Consider the following 25,850-nt stretch of genomic DNA (forward strand, 5'->3'; position numbering starts at 1 on the left):
CCACTAGTGAAACCTATGGCCCCCGGGTCTATCTTTTATCATATAAGCTTTCAATCTACTTTTATTTGCATCTTTACTTTTTGCATCTATATTATAAAATACCAAAAATATATTTATCTTATCATACTATCTCTATCAGATGTCACTTTCACAAGTGGCCGTGAAGGGATTAACAACCCCTTTATTGCATTGGTTGCGAGTTCTTTGTTTGTTTGTGTAGGTGCATGGGACTTTTGAGCAGCCTCCTACTGGATTGATACCTTGGTTCTCAAAAAGTGAGGGAAATACTTATGGTACTTTGCTGCATCACCCTATCCTCTTCAAGGAAAACCAATGCAAGCTCAAGACGTAGCAAGATGGATTTCTGGCGCCGTTGCCGGGGAGGTCTTCGCTCAAGTCAAGACATACCAAGTACCCATCACAAACTCATCTCCCTTGCGTTTACATTATTTGCCATTTGCCTCTCGTTTTCCTCTCCCCCACTTCACCCTTGCCGTTTTATTTGCCCTCTCTTTCCCAATCTTCTCCTCTCTTTTTTGCTTGCTTTCTCCGTTTGCTTGTGTGTTAGATCGTTTGCCTTGTCGTTACGGCTAGTCCTCCTATCCTTGTTATCACTCCCGAACATGAAATTCTTAATTTTAAGCAAAGGGAGGGAGAAAATTTAAAAGATGCTTGGCATAGAATTTGCAATGCTGAAAATAAATCTACTAGGAAGCTTTCTACTTCCGTACTTCTTCACAATTACTCCTTGGAATAGATGTGTTCTTCATACCGTTACCGAAGGGGATTTCTTGAGTAGCCATACGTTGATGCTTATAATGCTATGTTAGATTTGTTTGGCCCACCACCTCTTTTGGTTAATGGAACTGTCTTAACTTTAGAACATGTTATGCAAAGGCTTGAGATTATTGAAAATAAAATTGCCACTTTTGAGTTGATTGAAAATTTGGATAAAAAGATTCATAATCACATTACCCAATATGGATCTAGGGTTGGAGTTACTTTGAAAAATCTAAAAAATAAAGAACCTATAGTTAACGAAAAAATAAATCTAGATTCTGCTAGAATCGGTAAACTTGAGGATATCATTACCAACTTAGGTTCGGCGTTTTCTTCCATGAAAAACACTCCAAAACCCTCTACCAGAACTGCCAAATTTATTTATGTTCCTAAGAATAAGGGTGGATCTTCTAGTAAGGGAGACGCGGATCTCAAATCCATTAGTGTTCATCCAAATTGTCTCTCTATTGTTAAGGAACCTTTTGCTACAAACGAATTTCTTGAATTTTTGCCTAAAGGTTTAATCATTTCTAAAAAGGGAGAAATCCTTAAAGATTATAAGTGCTATATTTATGAATTGAGTGCCAAAGATGACACTACTTAGATCTATCTTCGCTTTTATGCCTAGCTAGGGGTGTTAATCGATAGCGCTAGTTGGGAGGCAACCCAATTTTATTTGTGTTTTTGTTTTTGTTTCTGTTTAGTAATAAATTTTGCATCTACCTTCTATTTAGATGTGTTTTTATGTTTTTATTAGTGTTTGTGCCAAGTAGAACCTATAGGATAACCTATGGTGATAGTTAATTTGATTCTGCTGAAAAACAGAAACTTTGCATGCATGAAATTAGTTTTGTTAAATCACAGAAACATGATTTTGCGTTCATTCTTTTTGATTCTAATCAATAGAAAAATTGACCAGGACTTCCTATTTTGGTAGGATTTTTAAAGTTCCAGAAGTTTGCGTTAGTTACAGATTTCTACAGACTGTTCTGTTTTTGACAAATTCTGTTTTTCGTGTGTTGTTTGCTTATTTTGATGCGTCTATGGCTAGCATTAAGTGGTATGAACCATATAGAACTTGGAATACAGTAGGTTCAACACCAAAATAAATAAAGAATGAGCTCATTACAGTACCTTATGTGGTGGTTTTGTTTTCTTTCACTAATGGAGCTTATGAGATTTCCTGTTGAGTTTTGTGTTGTGAAGTTTTCAAGTTTTGGGTAAAGATTTGATGGACTATGGAATAAGGAGTGGAAAAAGCCTAAGCTTGGGGATGCCCATGGCACCCCAAGATATTCAGGAATAGCCAAAAGCCTAAGCTTGGGGATGCCCCGGGAAGGCATCCCCTCTTTCGTGTCCGTTCATTGGTAACTTTACTTGGAGCTATATTTTTATTCGCCACATGTTATGTGTTTTGCTTGGAGCGTCGTGTATGATATTAGTATTTGCTTTTTAGTTTACCATAATCATCCTTGCTGTACATACCTTTTGGAAGAAGCCTACTTGATTAGAATTTGTTAGAATACTCTATGTGCTTCACTTATATCTTTTGAGCTTGATAGTTTTTGCTCTAGTGCTTCACTTATATCTTTTAGAGCACGGCGGTGGCTTAATTTTGTAGAAATTGCTAGTCTCTCATGCTTCACTTATATTATTTTGAGAGTCTTTTAGAACAGCATGGTATTTGCTATGGTTATAAAATTGGTCCTAGAATGGTAGGCATCCAAGTTGGGTATAATAAAAACTATCATAGGAAGTGAATTGGATGCTATGATCAATTTGATACTTGATAATTGTTTTGAGATATGGAGGTAGTGATATTAAAGTAATGCTAGTTGGGTGATTATGAATTTAAAGAATGCTTGTGTTGAAGTTAGCAAGTCTTGTAGCATGCACGTATGGTTAAAGTTGTGTAACAAATTTGAAACATGAAGTGTACTTGGATTGTGCATCCTTATGAGTGCGGTCGGGGACAAGCGATGGTCTTTCCCTACCAATCTATCCCTCTAGGAGCATGCACGTAGTGCTTGATTTTTTATGACTTATAAATTTTTGCAATAAGTATATGAGTTCTTTTGACTAATGTTGAGTCCATGGATTATACGCACTTTTACCTTTCCACCATTGCTAGCCTCTTCGGTACCGTGCATTGCCCTTTCTCACCTTGAGAGTTGGTGCAAACTTCGCAGGTGCATCCAAACCCCGTGATACGATACGCTCTATCACACATAAACCTCCTTATATCTTCCACAAAACAGCCACCATACCTACCTATTATGGCATTTCCATAGCCATTCCGAGATATATTGCCATGCAACTTTCCACCGTTCCGTTCATCATCATGATATACATTACTTTTGTCATATTGCCATTGCATGATCATGTAGTTGACATCGTATTTGTGGCAAGGCCACCATGCATAATTTTTCATACATGCCACTCTTGATTCATTGCACCATTCTGGTACACCGCCGGAGGCATTCATATAGAGTCATATCTTGTTCTAGTTTCGAGTTGTAATTCTTGTGTTGTAATCAATAAAAGTGTGATGATCATCATTATTAGAGCATTGTCCCAAAGAAAAAAAAAGAAAAAAAGAAAGGCCAAAAAGAAAAAAAAAAGGCCAAAGAAAATGAAAAAAGAAAATAAATAAAAAGGGGCAATGTTACTATCTCTTTTTCCACACTTGTGCTTCAAAGTAGCACCATGTCCTTCATATAGTGAGTCTCATATATTGTGCTTCAAAGTAGCACCATGTTTTTCATATAGTGAGTCTCATATATCACTTTCATATACTAGTGGGAATTTTTTTATTATCGAACTTGGCTTGTATATTCCTACGATGGGCTTCCTCAAATGCCCAAGGTCTTCGTGAGCAAGCAAGTTGGATGCACACCCACTAGTTTTCTTTTGTTGAGATTTCATTCATTTATAGCTCTAGTGCATCCGTTGCATGGCAATCCCTACTCCTCATGTTGACATAAATTGATGGGAATCTCCATAGCCCGTTGATTATCATCGTCAATGTGAGACTTTCTCCTTTTTTTGTCTTCTCCACACAATCCCCATCATCATATTCTATTCCACCCATAGTGCTATATCCATGGATCACGCTCATGTATTGCGTGAAGGTTGAAAAAGTTTGAGATTATTTAAGTATGAAACAATTGCTTGGCTTGTCATCGGGGGTGTAGAATTTGGGAACATCTTTGTGTGACGAAAATGAAGCATAGCCTAACTATATGATTTTGTAGGGGTGAACTTTCTTTAGCCCTGTTATTTTGAGAAGACATGATTGCTTTTATTAGTATGCTTGAAGTGTTACTATTTCTTTTATCAATATGAACTTTTATTTTAAATCATTTGGATCTGAACATTCATGCCAAAATAAATAAAATTACATTGAGAATTATGCTAGGTACAATTCCACATCTAAATTTCTGTTTTTATCATTTACCTACTCGAGGACGAGCAGGAATTAAGCTTGGGGATGCTTGATACGTCTCCAACGTATCTATAATTTTTGATTGTTCCATGCTATTATATTACCCCTTTTGGATGTTTATGGGCTTTATTTTACACATCTATATCATTTTGGGACTAACCTACTAACCGGAGGCCTAGCCCGTATTGCTGTTTTTTTGCCTATTTTAGTATTTCGAAGAAAAGGAATATCAAACTGAATGAAACCTTCGGGAGCGTGATTTTTGGAACGAACGTGATCCAGAGGACTTGGACTGCAAGTCAAGAAGCAATCAAGGCGGCCAGGAGATAGGAGGGTGCGCCCACCCCTCCTGGGCGCGCCCCCTGTCTCCTGGGCCACTCGGGCGGCCACCGACGTACTTCTTCATCCTATATATACCCATGTACCCCGAAAACATCTAGGGAGCCAACGAAAAACAATTTCCACCGCCGTAACCTTCTGTATCCGCGAGATCCCATCTTGGAGCCTTCGCCGACGCTCCGCCGGCGGCGGAATCGACCACGGAGGGCTTCTACATCAACACCATAGCCGCTCCGATGAATTGTGAGTAGTTTACCATAGACCTTCGGGTCCATAGTTATTAGCTAGATGGCTTCTTCTCTCTTTTTGGATCTCAATACAATGTTCTCCCCCTCTCTTGGGGAGATCTATTTGATGTAACTCTTTTTGCGGTGTGTTTGTCGAGATCCGATGAATTGTGGGTTTATGATCAAGTTTATCTTTGAGAAATATTTGAATCTGCTCTGAATTCTTTTATGTATGATTGAGTTATCTTTGCAAGTCTCTTTGAATTATCAGTTTGGTTTGGCCTACTAGATTGATCTTTCTTGCCATGGGAGAAGTGCTTAGCTTTGGGTTCAATCTTGCGGTGTCCTTACCCAGTGACAGAAAGGGTTGCAAGGCACGTATTGTATTGTTGCCATCGAGGATAAAAAGATGGGTCTTATATCATATTGCTTGAGTTTATCCCTCTACATCATGTCATCTTTTCTAATGCGCTACTCTATTCTTATGAACTTAATACTCTAGATGCATGCTGGATAGCAGTTGATGTGTGGAGTAATAGTAGTAGATGCAGGCAGGAGTCTGTCTACTTGTCACGGACATGATGCCTATATACATGATCATGCCTAGATAATCTCATAATTATTTGCTTTTCTATCAATTTCTCGATAGTAATTTGTTCACCCACCGTAATACTTATGATATCTTGAGAGAAACCACTAGTGAAACCTATGGCCCCCGGGTCTATCTTTTATCATATAAGCTTTCAATCTACTTTTATTTGCATCTTTACTTTTTGCATCTATATTATAAAATACTAAAAATATATTTATCTTATCATACTATCTCTATCAGATCTCACTTTCGCAAGTGGCCGTGAAGGGATTGATAACCCCTTTATTGCGTTGGTTGCGAGTTCTTTGTTTGTTTGTGTAGGTGCGTGGGACTTTTGAGGAGCCTCCTACTGGATTGCTACCTTGGTTCTCAAAAACTGAGGGAAATACTTACGCTACTTTGCTGCATCACCCTTTCCTCTTCAAGGAAAACCAACGCAAGCTCAAGACGTAGCAAGCGGTTGAGTATTTAAACTCGAGCACACATGATCCCGGACACATAGTCCTCACCGTATTCTCCTTGAGCTAAGATCACACAGACCTCTCCCAAAAGTAGTGGTAAGTCTTCACAAGTGACTTCCAAACCTTCACAGACTCGGTCACTCGGCAATCCACAATTCCTCTTGGATGCTCCGACCATGACTCCTAACCGTCTGGAGGATACACAGTCCTCAAAGGTAACAAGCGTCGGTTCCACACAGGAACAATCTCCAGTGATGCTCATTCACTTTGGGTTTGTAGGTTTGGGTTTTCCTCACTTGATGATTTTCGCTCAAAGTCCTCGGAGGATGGGATGCTCTCAATTGACAAGTGTCAGTTTCTCTCGGAGCAGCCAACCAGCTAGTGGTTGTAGGGGGCGACTATTTATAACCTAGGGAGCAGCCCAACATGATAAGACATAAATGCACTTCAATGATATGACTGTTAGGTGGTAGGATATTTTGGACAGCTGGCGTGTGGCACATCAATGGTCGGGTTTTAGGTCCAAATTCCTCAGGGCTATCATGTTCCTCACTGTGTAGGCAATTCGCACTGGCAAATTCCTAACTCCTTAGTCAGAACAAATTCCTCAGAGACCAGAAGATCTTCGTCTCTATCACTGAAGAAATTGACTGAACTGATATGAGATTTTCAATGGCTTCACTCAAAGGATTGGGTAGGTGTAGGATTTTGAGATGAGCATCACTTGGAAATCAGTTTCCTTAGTATTACCTCGACCCCCTTTAACAGTGCGGTGTTTCCTATGACTCGAGAAGAAGAAAATGAAACTGCGAAAACAAAAGTATTCACGCTTCATATTCCTCGCATGAATATCCAAGTCTTCACGGTCACACCAATTTCTTCACTTTCAAAGTCTTCAGGAGAACCAAAGTCTTCAGCCGAAGACATTCATTTTAGGGGTCAACTTTCACTGTAAATATCAAACTCCTCATCGACTGAGCATGTGTACACTCACAAAAATATTAGTCCCTCAACCTATAAGTCTTCAATACACCAAAATCACTAAGGGTCACTAGATGCACTCACAGGAGCCCCCTTGGCTCCGTTGCGGCGCCCCCCTCCACAGTTTACGCCTCCGGTCATTTTGTTGTAGTGCTTAGGCGAAGCCCTGTGCAGATCACATCACCATCACCGTCACCACGCCGTCATGCTGACAGAACTCATCTACACCGCCGACCCTCTGCTGGATCAAGAGCTCGATGGACGTCATCACGCTGAACGTGTGCAGAACTCGGAGTTGTCGTACGTTTGGTACTTGGTTGGTTGATTCGATAAGACGTTCGACTACATCAACCGTGTTAAGTTAACACTTCCACTTTTGGTCTACGAGGGTACGTGGACACACTCTCCACCTCTTGTTGCTATACATCTCCTAGATAGATCTTGCGTGAGCGTAGGAATTTTTTTGAAATTGCATGCTATGTTTCCCAATAGTGGCATCCGAGCCAGGTCTATGAGTAGATGATATGCACGAGTAGAACACAAAGAGTTGTGGGCGGTGATCATCATACTACTTACCACCAATGTCTTATTTTGATTCAGTGTTATTGTTGGATGAAATGGCACGGACCAACCTTACATGACCACATTCATGCGATTGGTTCCACCGACAGACATGCAACTAATTTTGCATAAAGGTGGCTGGCGGGTGTCTATTTCTCCAACTTTAGTTGAATCGAATTTGACTGCGGCCGGTCCTCGTGAAGGTTAAAACAACAAACTTGATAAATCACGGTTGTGGTTTTTGTGCCGTAGGTAAGTACGGTTTTTGCTAGAACCCCATAGCAGCCACGTAAAACTTGCAACAAACAAAGTAGAAGATGTCAGACTTGTTTTTGCAGGACATGTTGTGATGTGATATGGTCAAGACATGATGTGATATAAAGATGTTGTATGAGATGATCATGTTTTGTAAAAAGTTATCGGCAACTGGCAGGAGCCATATAATTGTCGCTTTATTGTATGAAATACAAACATCATGTAATTTCTTTACTTTATCACTAAGCGATAGCGATAGTCGTAGAAGTAATAGTTGGCGAGACGACCACGACGCTACGATGGAGATCAAGCTGTCAATCCGGTGAAGATGGAGATCATGACGTTGCTTTGGTGTTGGAGATCAAAAGCATAGGATGATGATGGCCATATCATGTCACATATTTTGATTGCATGCGATGTTTATCTTTATGCATCTTATTTTGCTTAGTATGGCAGTAGCATTATAAGATGATCCCTTACTAAAATTTCAAGGTATAGGTGTTCTCCCCGAGTATGCACCGTTGCGAAAGTTCTTCATGTCGAGACACCACGTGATGATCGGGTGAGATAAGCTCTACGTTCAAATACAACGGGTGCAAGACAGTTTTGCACATGCGGAATACTCGGGTTAAACTTGACGAGCCTAGCATATACAGATATGGCCTCGAAACACTGGAGACCGAAAGGTCGAATGTGAATCATATAGTAGATATGATCAACATAGTGATGTTCACCATTGAAGACTACTCCATCTCACGTGATGATCGGACATGGTTTAGTTGATTTGGATCATGTATCATTTAGATGACTAGAGGTATGTCTATCTAAGTGGGTGCTACCTCTTGATCTTGCGTTGGTTTTTCACTTGAAGAGGAAAGGGTGATGCAGCAAAGTAGAGTAAGTACTTCCCTCAGTCTGAGAACCAAGGTATCAATCCAGTAGGAGACAACGCACAGGTCACCAAATACCTGCACAAACAATCAACAACTTGCACCCAACGCAATAAAGGGGTTGTCAATCCCTTCACGGTTACTTGCAAAAGTGAGAACTGATAGAGATAGATAAAAAAAAGTAAATACTTTTGGTATTTTTGGTTTATAGATTGGAAAGTAAAGATTGCAAACTAAAGGAGCGGCGACAGAAATTGGCAAGTTGATGGGAAACTAATATGTGTAAAATAGACCCGGGGTCAATAAGTTCACTAGTGGCTTCTCTCGAGATAGCAAATATTATGGTGGGTGAACAAATTACTGCCGAGCAATTGATATAAGAGCGCATAATTACGACGATATCTAAGGCAATGATCATGAACATAGGCATCACGTCCGTGTCAAGTAGACCGACTCCTGCCTGCATCTACTACTATTGCTCCACACATTGACCGCTATCTAGCATGCATCTAGAGTATTAAGTTCATAAAGAACGGAGTAATGCATTAAGTAAGATGACATGATGTAGAGGAATTAACTCAAGAAATATGATGAAAACCCCGTCTTTTTATCCTCGATGGCAACAATACAATACGTGCCTTGCTGCCCCTACTGTCACTGGGAAAGGACACAACAAGATTGAACCCAAAGCTAAGAACTTCTTCCATTGCAAGAAAAACCAATCTAGTAGGCCAAACTAAACCGATAATTCAAAGACTTGCAAAGATATCAAATCAAGCATATAAGAATTCACAGAAGAACCAAATAATATTCATAGATAATCTGACCATAAATCCATAATTCATCGCATCTCGGCAAACATACCGCAAAAGAATATTACATCGAATAGATCTCCAAGAACATCGAGGAGAACATGGTATTGAAAATTAAAGAGAGAGAAGAAGCCATTTTGCTACTAGCTATGGACCCGTAGGTCTGTGGTAAACTACTCACGCTTCATCGGAATGGTAATAGTGTTGATGTAGAAGCCCTCTATGATCGAATCCCCCTTTGGCAGGATGCCGGAAAAGGCCCCTAGAAGGGATCTCATGGGTACAGAAGGTTGCAGCGGTGGAAATGTGGTTTCGTGGCTCCCCTCGATATTTTTGGGGCATAAAAGTATATATAGGTGAAGGAACTAGGTTAGGAGACCCACGATGGGCCCACGAGGCAGGGGGATCCCTCCACCTTCGTGGGTGCCTCGTTGCGTCTCCAACTTCATCCCCAAGTCTCCTGGTTTGCTTCTGGTCCAAGAAAGATCATCGCGAAAGTTTCATTCCGTTTGGACTCCATTTGGTATTCCTTTTCTGTGAAACTCTAAAGCAGACAAAAAACAGAAACTGGCACTGGGCTCTTGGTTAATAGGTTAGTCTCAAAACTAATATAAAATAGCATATAAATGCCTATTAAACATCCAAAACAAATAATATAATAGCATGGAACAATCAAAAATTATAGATACGTTGGTGACGTATCAGTGGGAGTTCTTAAGTAATATGATTAATTGAACGTAATTTATGATGAACTTAATCCTGATAGTATTTGCAAATTATGTTGTAGATCAATAGCTTGCGTTGTAGCTGCCCTATGTTTTTTTGATATGTTCCTAGAGAAAACTAAGTTGAAAGATGATAGTAGCAATGATGCGGACTGGGTCCGTGATCTGAGGTTTATCCTCATTGCTGCACAGAAGAATTATGTCCTTGATGCACCGCTAGGTGACAGACCTATTGCAGGAGCAAATGCAGACTTTATGAATGTTTGGCTAGCTCAATATGATGACAACTTGATAGTTTAGTGCACCATGCTTTACGGCTTAGAACCGGGACTTCAAAAATTGTTTTGAACGCCACAGAGCATATGAGATGTTCCAAGAGCTGAAATTGGTATTTTAGACTCATGCCCGTGTCGAGAGGTATATAAGATCTCTTACAAGTACTTCGCCTAAAAGATGGAGGAGAATAGCTCAGGTAGTGAGCATGTGCTCAGAATGTCTGGGTACTACAATCGCTTGAATCAAGTGGGAGTTAATCTTCCAAATAAGATAGTGATTGACAAATTTCTCTAGTCATCATCACCAAGTTACTAGAACTTCGTGATGAACTATAATATGCAAGGGATGACAAAAGCGATTCCCGGGCTCTTCGTGATGCTGAAATCGATGAAGGTAGAAATCAATAAAAAACATCAAGTGTTGATGATTAATCAAGACCACTAGTTTCAAGAAAAGGGCAAAGGGAAAGAAAGGGAACTTCAAGAAGAATGGCAAGCAAGTTGTCACTCCCATGAAGAAGCCCAAAGCTGGACCTAAGCCTGAAACTGAGTACTTCTACTACAAAAGAAATGGTCACTTGAAGCGGAACTACCCCAAATATTTGGTGGATAAGAAGGATGGCAAAGAGAACAAAGGTATATTTGATATACATGTTGTTGAGTCTAGCGGTGGGTATTGTTATTTTCTGACCTTCACAGATGATTTGAGCAGATATGGGTATATCTACTTAATGGAACACAAGTCTGAAACATTTGAAAAGTTCAAAGAATTTCAGAGTAAAGTGCAGAATCATCGTAACAAGAAAAAAAAATCAATGATCTGATGACGGAGGTGAATATTTGAGTTACGAGTTTGGCCTTCATTTAAAACAATGTGGAATAGTTTCACAACTCACGTCACCTGGAACACCACAGTGTAATGGTGTGTCCGAGCGTCATAACCGTACTTTATTAGATACGACGCGATCTATGATGTCTCTTACTGATTTACCACTATTGTTTTGGGGTTATGCATTAGAGACAGTTGCATTCACGTTAAACAAGGCACCATCTAAATCCGTTGAGATGACACCGTATGAACTATGGATGGGCAATAAACCTAAGCTATGGTTGCTTAATGTTTGGGGTAGCGATGCTTATGTCAAAAGGCTTCATCCTGATAAGCTCAAATCCAAATCGAAGAAGTGCATCTTTAAAGCATACCTTAAGGAAACAATTGGGTACACCTTCTATCACAGATCCGAAGGCCAGATCTTTCTTGCCAAGAATGGAACCTTTCTAGAGAAGGAGTTTCTCTCGAAAGAAGTGAGTGGGAGGAAAGCAGAACTTGATGAGGTAATTGTACCTTATCTCAATTTGGAAAGTAGCTCATCCGAGAAATCTGGTCCCATGATGCCTACACCGACTAGAGAGGAAGCTAATGATGATGATCATGAAACTTCAAATCAAGTTAGTACAGAACGTCGTAGTTCAACCAGAGCACGATCCACACCAGAGTGGTACGGTAATCCTGTTCTGGAAGTCACGTTACTAGACCATGATGAACCTACAAACTATGAAGAAACGATGGTGAGCCCAGATTTCGATAAATGGCTTGAGGCCATGAAATCTGAGATAGGATCCATGTATGAGAACAAAGCGTGGACTTTGGTTGACTTGCTCGATGATTGGTGAGCCATAGCAAATAAATGGATCTTCAAGAAGAAGACGGATGGTGATGGTAGTGTTACTATCTACAAAGCTTGAATTTTCGCAAAAGGTTTTCGACAAGTTCAAGGAGCTGACTACGATGAGACTTTCTCACCCATAGCGATGCTTAAGTCCGTCCGAATCATGTTAGCAATTGCCACATTTTATGAAATCTGGCAAATGGATAACAAAACTGCATTCCTTAATGGATTTATTAAAAAGGGGTTGTATATGATGCAACCAGAAGGTTTTGTCAATCCTAAAGGTGCTAACAAAATGTGCAAGCTCCAATGATCCATCTATGGACTGGTGCAAGCATCTCGGAGTTGGAATATACGCTTTGATGAGTTGATCAAAGCATATAGTTTTATACAGACTTGCGGTGAAGTCTATATTTACAAGAAAGTGAGTGGGAGCACTATAGCCTAGCTTTCTGATAAATATATGTGAATGACATATTGTTGATCGGAAATAATGTAGAATTTTCTGGAAAGCATAAAGGAGAGTTTGAAAGGAGTTTTTCAAAGAAATACCTTGGTGAAGCTGCTTACATATTGGGCATCAAGATCTATAGAGATAGATCAAGACGCTTAATAATATTTTTCAATTTAGTACATACCTTGACAAGATTTTGAAGTAGTTCAAAATGGAATAGTCAAAGAAAGAGTTCTTGCCTGTGTTGCAAGGTGTAAAGTTGAGTAAGACTCAAAACTAGACCACAACAGAAAATAGAACGAGAATGAAAGTCATTCCCTATGCCTTAGCCATAGGTTCTATTATGTATGCTATGTTGTGTACCAGACCTATTGTGTACCTTATCATGTATTTGGCAAGGGGGTACAATAGTGATCCAGGTGTGGATCACTGGACAACGTTCAAAGTTATCCTTAGTTACCTAAGAGGACTAAGGAAATATTTCTCGGTTATGGAGGTGATAAAGAGTTCATCGTAAAGAGTTACGTCGATGCAAGCTTTTACACCGATCCGGATGACTCTGAGTCTCAATCTAGATACATATTGAAAGTAGGAGCAATTAGCTAGAATAGCTCCATGCAGAGCATTGTAGACATAGAAAATATGCAAAATACATACGGCTTTGAATGTGGCAGACCCGTTGACTAAACTGCTCTCACAGGCAAAACATGATCACACCTTAGTACTCGTTGGGTGTTAATCACATAGCGACGTGAACTAGATTATTGACTCTAGTAAACCCTTTGGGCGTTGGTCACATGGCGATGTGAACTATGGGTGTTAATCACATACATATGTGAACTATTGGTGTTAAATCACACGTCGATGTGAAATAGATTATTGACTCTAGTGCCAGTGGGAGACTGAAGGAAATATGCCCTAGATGCAATAATAAAGTTGTTATTTTATATTTCCTTATATCATGATAAATGTCTATTATTCATGCTAGAATTGTATTAACCGGAAGCTTGAAACATGTGTGGATACATAGACAAAACACCGTGTCCCTAGTATGCCTCTATTGACTAGCTTGTTAATCAAAGATGGTTAAGTTTCCTAACCATAGACATGTGTCGTCACTTGATGAACGGGATCACATCATTAGGAGAACGATGTGATGGACAAGACCCATTTGTTAGCTTAGCATAATGATCGTTCAGTTTTATTGTTACTGCTTTCTTCATGTCAAATACATATTCCTCCGACTATGAGATTATGCATCTCCCAGATACTGGAGGAGTGCTAACCGGGAAAATGACTATGTGCTATCAAACGTCACAACATAACTGGGTGATTATAAAGATGCTCTACAGGTATCTCCGAAGGCATTTGTTGGGTTGGCATAGATCGAGATTAGGATTTGTCACTCCGAGTATCAGAGGGGTATCTCTAGGCCCTCTTGGTAATGCACATCATAAGAAGCCTTGCAAGCAATGTGACTAATGAGTTAGTTGTGGGATGATGCATTATGAAACGAGTAAAGAGACTTTCCAGTAACAAGATTAAACTAGGTATGAAGATACCAATGATCGAATCTCGGGCAAGTAACATACCGATGACAAAGGGAATAACGTATGTTGTCATAACGGTTCGACCGATAAAGATCTTCGTAGAATATGTGGGAGCCAATATGAGCATCCAGGTTCCGCTATTGGTTATTGACCGAAGAGGTGTCTCGGTCATGTCTACATAGTTCTCGAACCCGTAGGGTCCGCACACTTAACGTTCAATGATGATTTGTATTATATGAGTTATGTGATTTGGTGACCGAATGTTGTTTGGAGTCCCGGATGAGATCACGGACATGATGAGGAGTCTTGAAATGGTCAAGAGGTAAAGATTCATATATGGAACGATAGTATTCGGACACCGGAAGTGTTCCGGGGGTACCGGGTATGTATCGGGTCACCGGAAGGGGCTTCGGGCTACCCCCGGCAAACTACATGGGCCTAATGGGCCAATAAGAGGACAGACCAGCCCCTAAGGGGCTGGTGCGCCCCATGTAGGCAGAATTAGGAGAGGGGGAGGAAAGAGGGGAAGAGAGAAGGAAGGGGAGGGATTCAGCCTCCCCCTTCCTTCCCTCCTCCCTCCTCCTTCCTCCCCCCTCCGAAAGATATGGAAAGGGGGGAGCCGAATAGGATTAGGGCCCCAAGTAGGATTCCTCCTACTTGGGCGCCCCCTTGGCTGCTCCCTCTCCCTCCCACCTATATATATGAGGGAGGGCACCACTAGAACACATAAGATTGGCTCCAAGCTGTGTGCGGTGCCCCCCCCCCCCCTCCACAATTTATGCCTCCGGACATATTGTCGTAGTGCTTAGGTGAAGCCTTGCATGGATCACATCACCATCACCGTCACCACGCCGTCGTGCTGACGGAACTCATCTACTCCCCCGACCCTCTGCTGGATCAAGAGCTCGAGGGACATCATCGCGCTGAACGTGTGCAAAACTCGGAGGTGCCGTACATTCGGTACTTGGTCGGTTGATTCGAGAAGACGTTCGACTACATCAACCGCGTTAAGTTAACTCTTCCGCTTTCGGTCTACGAGGGTACATGGACACACTCTCCCCCTCTCGTTGCTATACATCTCCTAGATAGATCTTGCGTGAGCATAGGAATATTTTTTGAAATTGCATGCTACATTTCCCAACAGATCATTGCATGGATATCGTCATGATTATTTGAAGTTCTATCAATTGCCCAACAGTAATTTGTTTACCCACCGTATGCTATTTTTCTCGAGAGAAGCCACTAGTGAAATCTACGGCCCCCGGGTCTCTTCTTTATTATATTTGCATTCGCGATCTATTTTTATTCGCTTTTATTTTCATATCTATATTATCAAAAACCCAAAAATACCTCACTGGATTTTATTTGTTTTTATTTGTACCTATCAATCTATTACAACTTTCTCCTGTCCATGGGCCAATTTCTGGCGCCGTTACACGAAAGGGACTGACAATCCCTTTAACATGTCGGGTTGCAAGTATTTGTTCTTTGTGTGCAGGAGCTGTTTATGTGGTTGTCGGTGTCAAAACCGGCGGATCTCGGGTACGGGGTCCCGATCAGTGCGTCTTAGGCTGATGGTAACAGGAAGCAAAGGACACAATGTTTACCCAGCTTCGGGCCCTCTCGATGGAGGTAAAACCCTACTTCCTGCTTGATTAATATTGAAGATATGAGTAGTACAAGAGTAGATCTACCACGAAATCGTAGAGGCTAAACCCTAAAAGCTAGCCTATGATGGTATGATTGTAATTGTGATCGGCCTTCTAAGGACCAACCTCTCCGGTTTATATAGACACTGGAGAGGGCTAGGGTTTACATGGAGTCGGTTACAAGGAAGGAAACACAATATCCGGATTGCCAAGCTTGTCTTCCACGCAAAGGAGAGTCCCATCCGGACACGGGCCGAAGTCTTGAGTCTTATATCTTCATGCTTCAATAGTCCGGACGTTGTACACAGTTCGGCTGTCCGGATACCCCCTAATCCAGGACTCCCTCAGTAGCCCCTGAACCTGGCTTCAATGACGATGAGTCCGGCCCGCAATCTTGCCTTCGGCATTGTAGGGCGGGTTCCTTCTCCGAATACTCCAAAGTAATTATCGAACACTTGAACCGTGTCCGGATCCACAAAATGATCTTCACATGCCACCGTAGAGAGAATGATATTTCACAAATGCAATCTGCTGACAACTTTTTAGGCAACGCAACACGTCATCACGGTCGGGCCATTGTTCGAACCATTTTACCACAACCAGCCACAGCGCATATAGTGAGGCGGTTTCTTTACATGTCTTGTCAAAGCAGAGATCGTGTCCCCTTATCACGGGATTCTCATCAATATGGGTACGGGTAATCCCACCACGCCATCAATCGTGGTGCTTTGGGAAGCAAGTGATTCCCAACGGGCAAGTGGGGAGGCGCACCGCTTTCGTCGCCTCTATAAAGGGATAAGAGTTCCCCATTTTTACCCACACCTTCTTCTTCCTTTGCCCACTCTTGCCCCCTCGAGCACCAGTGCCCAGGCCCAAGTCTTCTCCGCACAGCTAAACATGTCCGGAGCAGGAGGCAAGTGGGTGGCTTCCACCGTCTAGGAGAAGCATATCGCAAATCTTCGGGCGGCCGGATACTTGGCCACAGACATAGCGCACCAGCTACCGGACGTCGGGAAGGTCATTCCGACCCCAGGACCCCACGAGAGGGTCGTGTTTGTCGCCCATTTCGTTCGTGGACTGGGATTTCCACTCCATCCCTTCGTCCGCGGGCTCATGTTCTACTACGGGCTAGATTTCCATGATCTAGCCCCGAATTTCGTCCTCAACATCTCGGCGTTCATCGTCATATGCGAGGCCTTCCTCCGCATCCGGCCTCACTTTGGCCTGTGGCTGCGAATCTTCTGCGTGAAGCCAAAGATTGTAAGCGGCTAGCAAGCAGAGTGCGGAGGGGCCATGATGGGCAGGATGCCCAACGTCACATGGCTGGACGGTTCCTTTGCGGAGACCGTAAAAGGGTGGCAATCAGAGTGGTTCTACATCACCGAGCCGCGCGGTGCTAACTGGGCGGCGGCCCGATCCGGAGCCCCCATGCGGCTCACCTCCTGGGAAAAGAAGGGTCTGGCTTGGCACTACAAGAAATATGTCAACTTATGACCTTCTCTTAGTGACCCCAGCTGAATTGGTCGTAAATTCACGGCCATTTCACTTGGAAGGGCTCAAACCCTGAAATTGCTTACACCAAATGGTCACAAAGCAGACAAGAGGCTCCAATGACCTTATTTCTACCTGATTACGACCAATATAAATGGTCATGAGGCTGTGAACGTGGATGCATTGGTACTTATTGCTATGACAAGGCGCCACCTCATCAGTTTTGCCTATGTGTCATGTCCATGTGTCAATTTTTGCCCTAGGTTGTGAAGTATTATATTTCTGTCATTCCCAAAATTCCCCAAAAAAGTTGGGCATTCTTTACTATCCAAATCATTGCCTCATTACAATATTCAACTCCATTTGACTGGTAAATCTTCCTCGGCAAATTTCCAAAGTTTTTGTTCAGCTCGAACTGTTGTGAAGGAAGTACTGGCTAGGCATATCCTAATGAGCTAAATTTTTGCCACATCTTCTATATTCCCAAATCATAGCTCTCCACAAAATTTGAACCCCATCTAACAGTACATGTGAGTGTGGCTTCAACATTCATATTTCTGTCCAGTGTGGTATGTTGCAAATCAAGTGACACCTAGGCTCCTCCATTTGAGCTGCAATTTTTCCAAGATAGTGTCCTTAGTAGATGATCATCCTCGGGCCAAAACTCAGGCCCATTGGCCATGTGCATTTCCCGTACCACTAATCAAACACTTGGGTGCTAATTCATGTTTGAGCTTGGTTCAGTCTCCTCGTGAGATTCTTCTATTACCTTCTTCTTCCTGACACCTATCAGGGGAGTGCCCAACCCACTAGACATGCCTAGGCCGCCCGGAACGCGTGGCAACACCACAGTCACGCGATGACCACGCGTCGGGCATGCGAGTCTACGCGCTTTGGAGTTGGGGTCCTGGGCCACCATCCAAACCTCAACGTATCGCCACCAAACCATGTATTTCTGATTAAATAGATAGTTTTCTACCTATAAATGATTTTTTGAAAAAATAAAGAACAAACTGTGAGGCGGATGCAGTTCAAATTTGTCCCGCTTCCCGCTGAATCAGCAAAAATTTGTCTTTTTCACCAAAGGTGGATAAAAACATTTGGCACCCAACCATTTTGTCAATTGTTCATTAAAAATGGCCTAGTATTTTATAAAATTTATTTGGTTGAATTTTGCAACAAATATATGGTAGGTCCTTCACAAAAAAAACTCATTTTTGGCACTCGAAAAATGGGAAACTGATTTTTCATCCAAAGAAAATGAAAACTCCCTTAGGCAACATTGTTTGCCATTCCAATATGTACCCTTGTGCACAATATGAGATCATTTGAACAAACTCTGCCATGAATGTGGCCGTAAAATTGATCATTTGGCTTGAAAGCCATGAATCTTCAGAGATGATAGCTCATTTCTGAGAACATTTTTTTAAAATAATTGCCGTATTACAAGTTTGTTATTTTTCCTGGGAACTTGGCCACATATAATGACACAATGCGAAGGTTTCTCAATTTTTTGATTTTTTTTGAATTTTTTATGCCCGTTTCAAAATGCGGTCAAAACAGCGGGAATGACCGTTCCTAGCTAGTGGTTGAATCATGGAATTTTTTTGGTGTTTCTCTGATTAAATAGATACTTATGTACCTATAAATGATTTTTGGAAAAAATAAATAGCAAACTATGAGGCAGCTGCAGTTCAAATTTGACCCGCTTCCAACTGAATCGGCGAAAATTTGTCTTTTTCACGAGAAGTGGATCAAAACTTTTTACACCCAACCATTTTGTCAACTGTGCATTAAATATGTCCTAATATTTTATAAAATTAATTTGGTCCAATTTTGCAATAATTATTTGGGAGGTCCTTAAAAAAACCTCCTTTTGGGCACTCGAAAAATGGAAAATGGTTTTTTCGTCCAAAGAAAATGAAAACTTCCTTAGGAAACATTGTTTTCCATTCCAATATGCACCCTTGTGCACAATATGAGATCATTTGAACAAACTATGCCATGAATGTGGCCATAAGATTGATCATTTGGCTTGAAAGACATTGATCTCCACACATGATAGCTCGTTTCTGAGAACACTTTTTTAAATAATTGCCGTATTACAAGTTTGTTATTTTTCCTGGGAACTTGGCCACATATAATGACACAATGCGAAGGTTTCCCAATTTTTTGATTTTTTTTTTGATTTTTTATGCCCGTTTCAAAATGCAGTCAAAACAGCGGGAATGACCGTTCCTAGCTATTGGTTGAATCATGGAATTTTTTTTGGTGTTTCTCTTATTAAATAGATACTTATGTACCTATAAATGATTTTTGGAAAAAATAAATAGCAAACTATGAGTCAGTTGCAGTTCAAATTTGACCTGCTTCCAACTGAATCGGCGGAAATTTGTCATTTTCACGAGAGGTCGATCAAAACTTTTTACACCCAACCATTTTGTCAATTGTGCATTAAATATGTCCTAGTATTTTATAAAATTAAATTGGTCCAATTTTGCAACAATTATTTTGGAGGTCCTTCACAAAAAAACCTCCTTTTGGGCACTCGAAAAATGGAAAATGGTTTTTTCGTCCAAAGAAAATGAAAACTTCCTTAGGAAACATTGTTTGCCATTCCAATATGCACCCTTGTGCACTGTATGAGATCATTTGAACAAACTATGCCATGAATGTGGCCATAAGATTGATCATTTGGCTTGAAAGACATTGATCTCCACACGTGATAGCTCGTTTCTGAGAACACTTTTTTAAAATAATTGCCGTATTACAAGTTTGTTATTTTTCCTGGGAACTTGGCCACATATAATGACATAATGCGAAGGTTTCCCAATTTTTTGATTTTTTTTTGAATTTTTTATGTCCGTTTCAAAATGCGGTCAAAATAGCGGGAATGACCGTTCCTAGCTAGTGGTTGAATCATGAAAGTTTTTGGTGTTTCTCTAATTAAATAGATACTTATGTACCTATAAATGATTTTTGGAAAAAATAAATAACAAACTATGAGGTAGCTGCAGTTCAAATTTGACCCGCTTCCAACTGAATCGGCGGAAATTTGTCTTTTTCACGGGAGGTGGATCAAAACTTTTTACACCCAACCATTTTGTCAATTGTACATTAAATATGTCCTAGTATTTTATAAAATTAATTTGGTCCAATTTTGCAACAATTATTTGGGAGGTCCTTCACAAAAAAACCTCCTTTTGGGCACTCGAAAAATAGAAAATTGATTTTTCGTCCAAAGAAAATCAAAACTTCCTTAGGCAACATTGTTTGCCATTCCAATATGCACCCTTGTGCAAAATATGAGATCATTTGAACAAACTATGTCATGAATGCGGTCATAAGGTTGATCATTTGGCTTGAATGCCATGGATCTTCACGCATGATAGCTCATTTCTGAGAATACTTTTTTAAAATAATTGCTGTATTACAAGTTTATTATTTTTCTTGGAAACTTGGTTACATATAATGACACAACGCGAAGGTTTTCAAATTTTTTGATTTTTTTTTAATTTTTTATGCCCGTTTCAAAATGCGATCAAAACGACGGGATTGACCATTCCTACCTAGTGGTTGAATCTTGGATTTTTTTTGTGTTTCTCTAATTAAATAGATACTTGTGTATGTAGAAATGATTTTTGGAAAAAATAAAAAGCAAACTATGAGGCAGCTGTAGTTTAAATTTGACCCACTTCCTGCTGAAACAGCGGAATTTTGTCTTTTTCACCAGAGGTGTATAAAAACTTTTGACAATCAACCATTTTGTCAATTGAACATTAAATATGGCCTAATATATTATAAAAATGATCTGGTCCCATTTTACAACAAATATATGGTAGGTCATTTACAAAAAAACTCAATTTAGGCACTCGAAAAATAGGAAATTACGGCGCCCCGATCGCTCAATTTGAACTCAATTCTCCTCGATCCAGATCGCTCCTCCCTCCCTCCCCTCCGGCATTACGGCGCCCCGAAGCGTGCGTGCTCGCCGAGAGGATAGCGCTCCCCACCTCTTCTCCACCTCGCGCCTCGTAGTCGTACTACCAACCAACCCCGGCCGACGCAACTCCAGTCACTCCCGGCCTCCCGCGATGGTCGCCACGGCGAAGATCCCGCAGCGGCAGCTCTTCATCGACGGCGACTGGCGCTGCTGAACCATCCCACGAGGGAGCTCCAGCAAGGCCGCTCGGGTGGTGCGCTGGACGGTCGCCGACCTCGCGTAACCCCGGCGCCGCACGGCTCCGAGCACCCGGCGACCTCGGCGTACCGCAGGAGCGGACCCGACCCACAGGCGAAGGTGCGTTCATCCCCTTCTCTATATGGAGTACGACGGCCCACTAGCTTCCTGATGGGTACTGTCTCTGAATTTCCATCCCCTTCTCTTGCGCAAATGCATCCAACAATGGAGGAGATGAATCCATCCAATGCAACCAGCCGCTACTCTGCTTTCCACGCATTTGTCCTGTTTGATGAAATGCCTAGCTTGTACAGTACTACATTGCAGATTCGATACACTGTCACTCCCTAATGGATTGGAATGGTACTGTGTAAAGTAGCATGTCTGAAACAACCAGATTCCCTTTGGTAATCGAGATAACCTTTTACTCAGCATTATCCCAGGCAACTTTGGAACATCATCCAAGCTGGTAGAATGTCAGTTAAACGGTCTTTGACTGCCAATGTTATCATTTCTGTTAGCCCTCTGTATAAGAGGATGATTTTCCCACATAAATTGCTTTGTAAAGCTAAGCTTTCCTTTAGAATAAAAAATTGCGTTGTTGCTGATTTAAAACAAAAAAAGCATTTTAACAAAAGACTTATTTATTGAAAAGGGGGTTCAACAGCGATGGTCCGAGTGTGGTTTGTTTCTCTACAATTTTTTGGAGTGTGGGCTATTCGATCTGACGCGGCTCGTCGACGCAGGGTGATCGAGGAGAGGGGAGAGGCCTGGGCGAGTGGACCGGTCCGATCGGCCAGGGTGGCGACCAAGGAGCTGAGGATGTCGAGGAGGGCGGTGAACCCCGGCGGTCATGGAAAGGTGGCTCGACATGTGTAGGTGCCTCGTCAACCCGTGAACTCTCACAGGATAATTAATCCGGTTCCCTTTTGATCTCTTCGCATCAATTCTGCCGCACATCCCAGTAAACCTAGATTAATTTGGTTCTTTTGTTTTACTTATTGCAGGTGACACTGCTCTGGCCATTTCTGCGGCTTATGGGATGCCTGCTATCACGAGATATCTCCTGGGCGACAATGAGTTTCTTTCTGTGCGACAACTTTGAGGATTGGATTATAACGTGAATTGGTTTCTGATACTCTGTCGCTCAAGTGTTAATTCTAGTCTTGTTTGCTCACCATTCGATGACTTTTGCTATTATTATAGTAGGCGCAATCAGCATGACTTCTTATGTGTTTCTTTTGCTATTATTATAGTAGGAGGTTGCTATTTTTTTATTAGAACAAACATGAAATTGGTTGCTCTATTAGGCAACTCATTTTTTTGTGCTATTTCCTGGAGCTTCGAGTGAAGAGTACGCTTGCAATAGGGCAGCCCGGTGCATGTAGCTCCCGCTTGCGCAGGGTCCGGGGAAGGGTCCGACCACTTTGGGTCTATAGTACGCAGCCTTTCCCTACATTTCTGTAAGAGGCTGTTTCCAGGACTTGAACCCGTGACCTCTTGGTCACAAGGCAGCAGCTTTACCACTGCGCCAAGGCTCCCCTTCGAAGAGTACGCTTGCAATGCCTGCCATTTTTGTGTGCTATTTTTTTGTGTGCTATTCCCTAGTTTGGGATTTTCTCCCAATTCCTAGGCATCTAGTTCCTATACTAATATACTTGTACTGCTCATGCTGCTGTTGCTAGTGGTCTTGTAGCACACAGCACATCACTTCTAGTTCCTATACTAATATACTTGTACTGCTCATCCAACTCTACTGATACATGTTTACACTGTTAATTATTGGTGAATGGTGATGTCTGTGGTCACGAGATCCTTTCCGCAGTTTGCAAAATGCTGTGATGAATCATGAAATCTACAACGTATGTCAGACTTCAGAGATGCCATTTGTCATTGATGAGAAGATATTTCATATTCTGAGCAATAATGTTTGCATTTCATACTGATAGTTGCCAAACTATAAATTGTTATAGCCTTTTTTCTTGCTGTCGATGCATGCTTATATGTTTGAGGGTCAAGTGATGAGGAATAAACCATAATATGATGGAGCTCTTCTCCTCTGATTCTTAGCATTTAAGTCTCTGATGGTACCTCAACACCCTGATATGTTTGTGGCTTTCTATGCTATCCACATACTGAAGGAAGTCCTGCTATCTTCACAACAAATATAATTTTGCTTGAACGAGTTTATAAATTGAACTATCTCCACAACAAAGATATTTACCATTTGTAGTTCCAATCTAAAGTGTTGCTTGATTTCATTTGTGGTTCAAGTGATGATGAGAAGCTGCAACAATATGACAGGAGTTACACTCTTGTGATTCGTAGTTTAAAGTCTGATGATTTCTTATCTTCAAATAACCGTTGTCTTGTGAAAAGCAATGCTGCTCACATTCTTGTTTTCTTACGAATTGCTTGATGCAATTTCTAGGACGGGTTTCTTTGACACTGAGGGAGTATTGTCTTATTACTTGTATATCAATCAGCTGTTACTGTGCCTTTGTGGCGCAGTCTGAATCTCTGTAGACCGATCGTATCTGAAGCATGAGCCAAGCACATCATGTCTACAGTTTCAGAACGGAAAACCAATCATGCTATAAGTATTAAGCAACTCCATTGCAGTCTAATTTGTTCTGAATGGAGATGAAAACTTTGGTTGGTTTGCATCATACCTTATAGCCATATATATATATATAAAGCTTCCATTTAACGTCTGAAGAATGCATACCTGATTTGAGTTAGATTCTAGTCTTGACTATTTTATGTAGGTGGCAACTGACAAGAGTTTCAGTCTAGCTCATCTGAAGTTTCTCTGTATGCAGGAGGGCGAGCTGGAGGAGCTTGAGAAGGGCGTGGAGCCTGCGTGGGAAAGCTTGGTTCACCTGCTCAAGCGCATCGTCGACAGGCTGAACGTCGTTGACCACATCAAGGCCGTCAAGGACTCGCCCGACCTCCGTGCCGCCGTCGAGGATGTCCAGGTAGTCTCTTCTTCTGTCACACTGCCTGTGATCTGGACGAACGAAGTCGTTGATTGGTTAGCGCATCATCCGATGATGATGTTATCTCCGTATTTCTTCTTTACTCCATGAATTTATCCTGATGAATGCTGCTTGTTTTGCACAAGCTGACAAGGACACTAGCTAGAGTGCACTGCTGCTCCTCTTCTTGCATGCAACATAATCTGAAATTCATTCAGTTCCACTGTGCGTAAACACTATAGTGTACAACTATCAACTTGTTCACTATTCAGTTTGTCACCCATTCAGCTTACTTACTGGGGCATCTTTCTTGTAAGAGTTTACTTAAAATAGATTGTAGTTTCTTTCTTGTTTGTTTTGATACCCATATACCTGCCCTGTATTAGCTCTTTCCTTTTGTGCACGATAATTCAGCATTTGTGTTGATTTGATGCCAATGTTCATAAACAAGATTTTTGATGGATGGGTTTATGTGTTATGCTGGTATATATGCACACGGATTGGCCTTCATTATTTTGTACCTACTGTTAGATATATAGATTTGCTTTCATTTTGTACCGAACCATTTTGTTCTATTGTGACGCCCCCGATTCAATCGTACACTAATCATGCACGCAAATGTGTACGATCAAGATCAGGGACTCACGGGAAGATATCACAACACAACTCTACAAATAAAATAAGTCATACAAGCATCATAATACAAGCCAGGGGCCTCGAGGGCTCGAATACAAGTGCTCGATCATAAACGAGTCAGCGGAAGCAACAATATCTGAGTACAGACATAAGTTAAACAAGTTTGCCTTAAGAAGGCTAGCACAAACTGGGATACAAGTCGAAAGAGGCGCAGGCCTCCTGCCTGGGATCCTCCTAACTACTCTTGGTCGTCGTCAGCGGGCTGCACGTAGTAGTAGGCACCTCCGGTGTAGTAGGGGTCGTCGTCGACGGTGGCGTCTGGCTCCAGGGCTCCAGCATCTGGTTGCGTCAACCAGGTAGAAGGGAAAAGGGAAAAGAGGGAGAAAGCAACCGTGAGTACTCATCCAAAGTACTCGCAAGCAAGGAGCTACACTACATATGCATGGGTATATGTGTAAAGGGCCATATCGGTGGACTGAACTGCAGAATGCCAGAATAAGAGGGGGATAGCTAATCCTGTCGAAGACTACGCTTCTGGCAGCCTCCGTCTTGCAGCATGTAGAAGAGAGTAGATTGAAGTCCTCCAAGTAGCATCTTCAAGTAGCATCTCATAGCATAATCCTACCCGGCGATCCCCTCCTCATATCCCTGAGGTAGAGCGACCACCGGTTGTATCTGGCACTTGGAAGGGTGTGTTTTATTAAGTATCCGGTTCTAGTTGTCATAAGGTCAAGGTACAACTCCAAGTCGTCCTGTTACCGAAGATCACGGCTATTCGAATAGATTAACTTCCCTGCAGGGGTGCACCACATAACCCAACACGCTCGATCCCATTTGGCCGGACACACTTTCCTGGGTCATGCCCGGCCTCGGAAGATCAACACGTCGCAGCCCCACCT

General features: G+C 41.7%; 1 protein-coding gene and 3 non-coding genes across 4 annotated transcripts in view; all 4 read left to right on the forward strand.

Moving 5' to 3' along the window:
• Positions 1–24,723, forward strand: part of LOC119350031 — a 108,736-nt gene extending 84,013 nt beyond the window's left edge. Inside the window, exons 2-5 of the mRNA XM_037618068.1 lie at positions 21,161–21,457; positions 22,084–22,216; positions 22,345–22,427; positions 24,160–24,723. Of these exons, the coding sequence (XP_037473965.1) occupies positions 21,161–21,457; positions 22,084–22,216; positions 22,345–22,427; positions 24,160–24,426 (780 nt within the window). The 3' untranslated portion in view covers positions 24,427–24,723. The remainder of the gene's footprint in view (positions 1–21,160; positions 21,458–22,083; positions 22,217–22,344; positions 22,428–24,159) is intronic.
• Positions 23,168–23,264, forward strand: LOC119351568. The gene has a single exon (XR_005170044.1). It is a non-coding gene; the product is annotated as a small nucleolar RNA R64/Z200 family (small nucleolar RNA).
• On the forward strand, positions 23,349–23,429 carry LOC119351559. Its single transcript, XR_005170036.1, has one exon. It is a non-coding gene; the product is annotated as a small nucleolar RNA Z199 (small nucleolar RNA).
• On the forward strand, positions 23,604–23,682 carry LOC119351560. The gene has a single exon (XR_005170037.1). It is a non-coding gene; the product is annotated as a small nucleolar RNA Z199 (small nucleolar RNA).
• Positions 24,724–25,850: the final 1,127 nt, after the last annotated feature.

Source organism: Triticum dicoccoides, chromosome 1B (assembly GCF_002162155.2).
Source record: "Triticum dicoccoides isolate Atlit2015 ecotype Zavitan chromosome 1B, WEW_v2.0, whole genome shotgun sequence".
Taxonomy (NCBI): Eukaryota; Viridiplantae; Streptophyta; class Magnoliopsida; order Poales; family Poaceae; genus Triticum; species Triticum dicoccoides.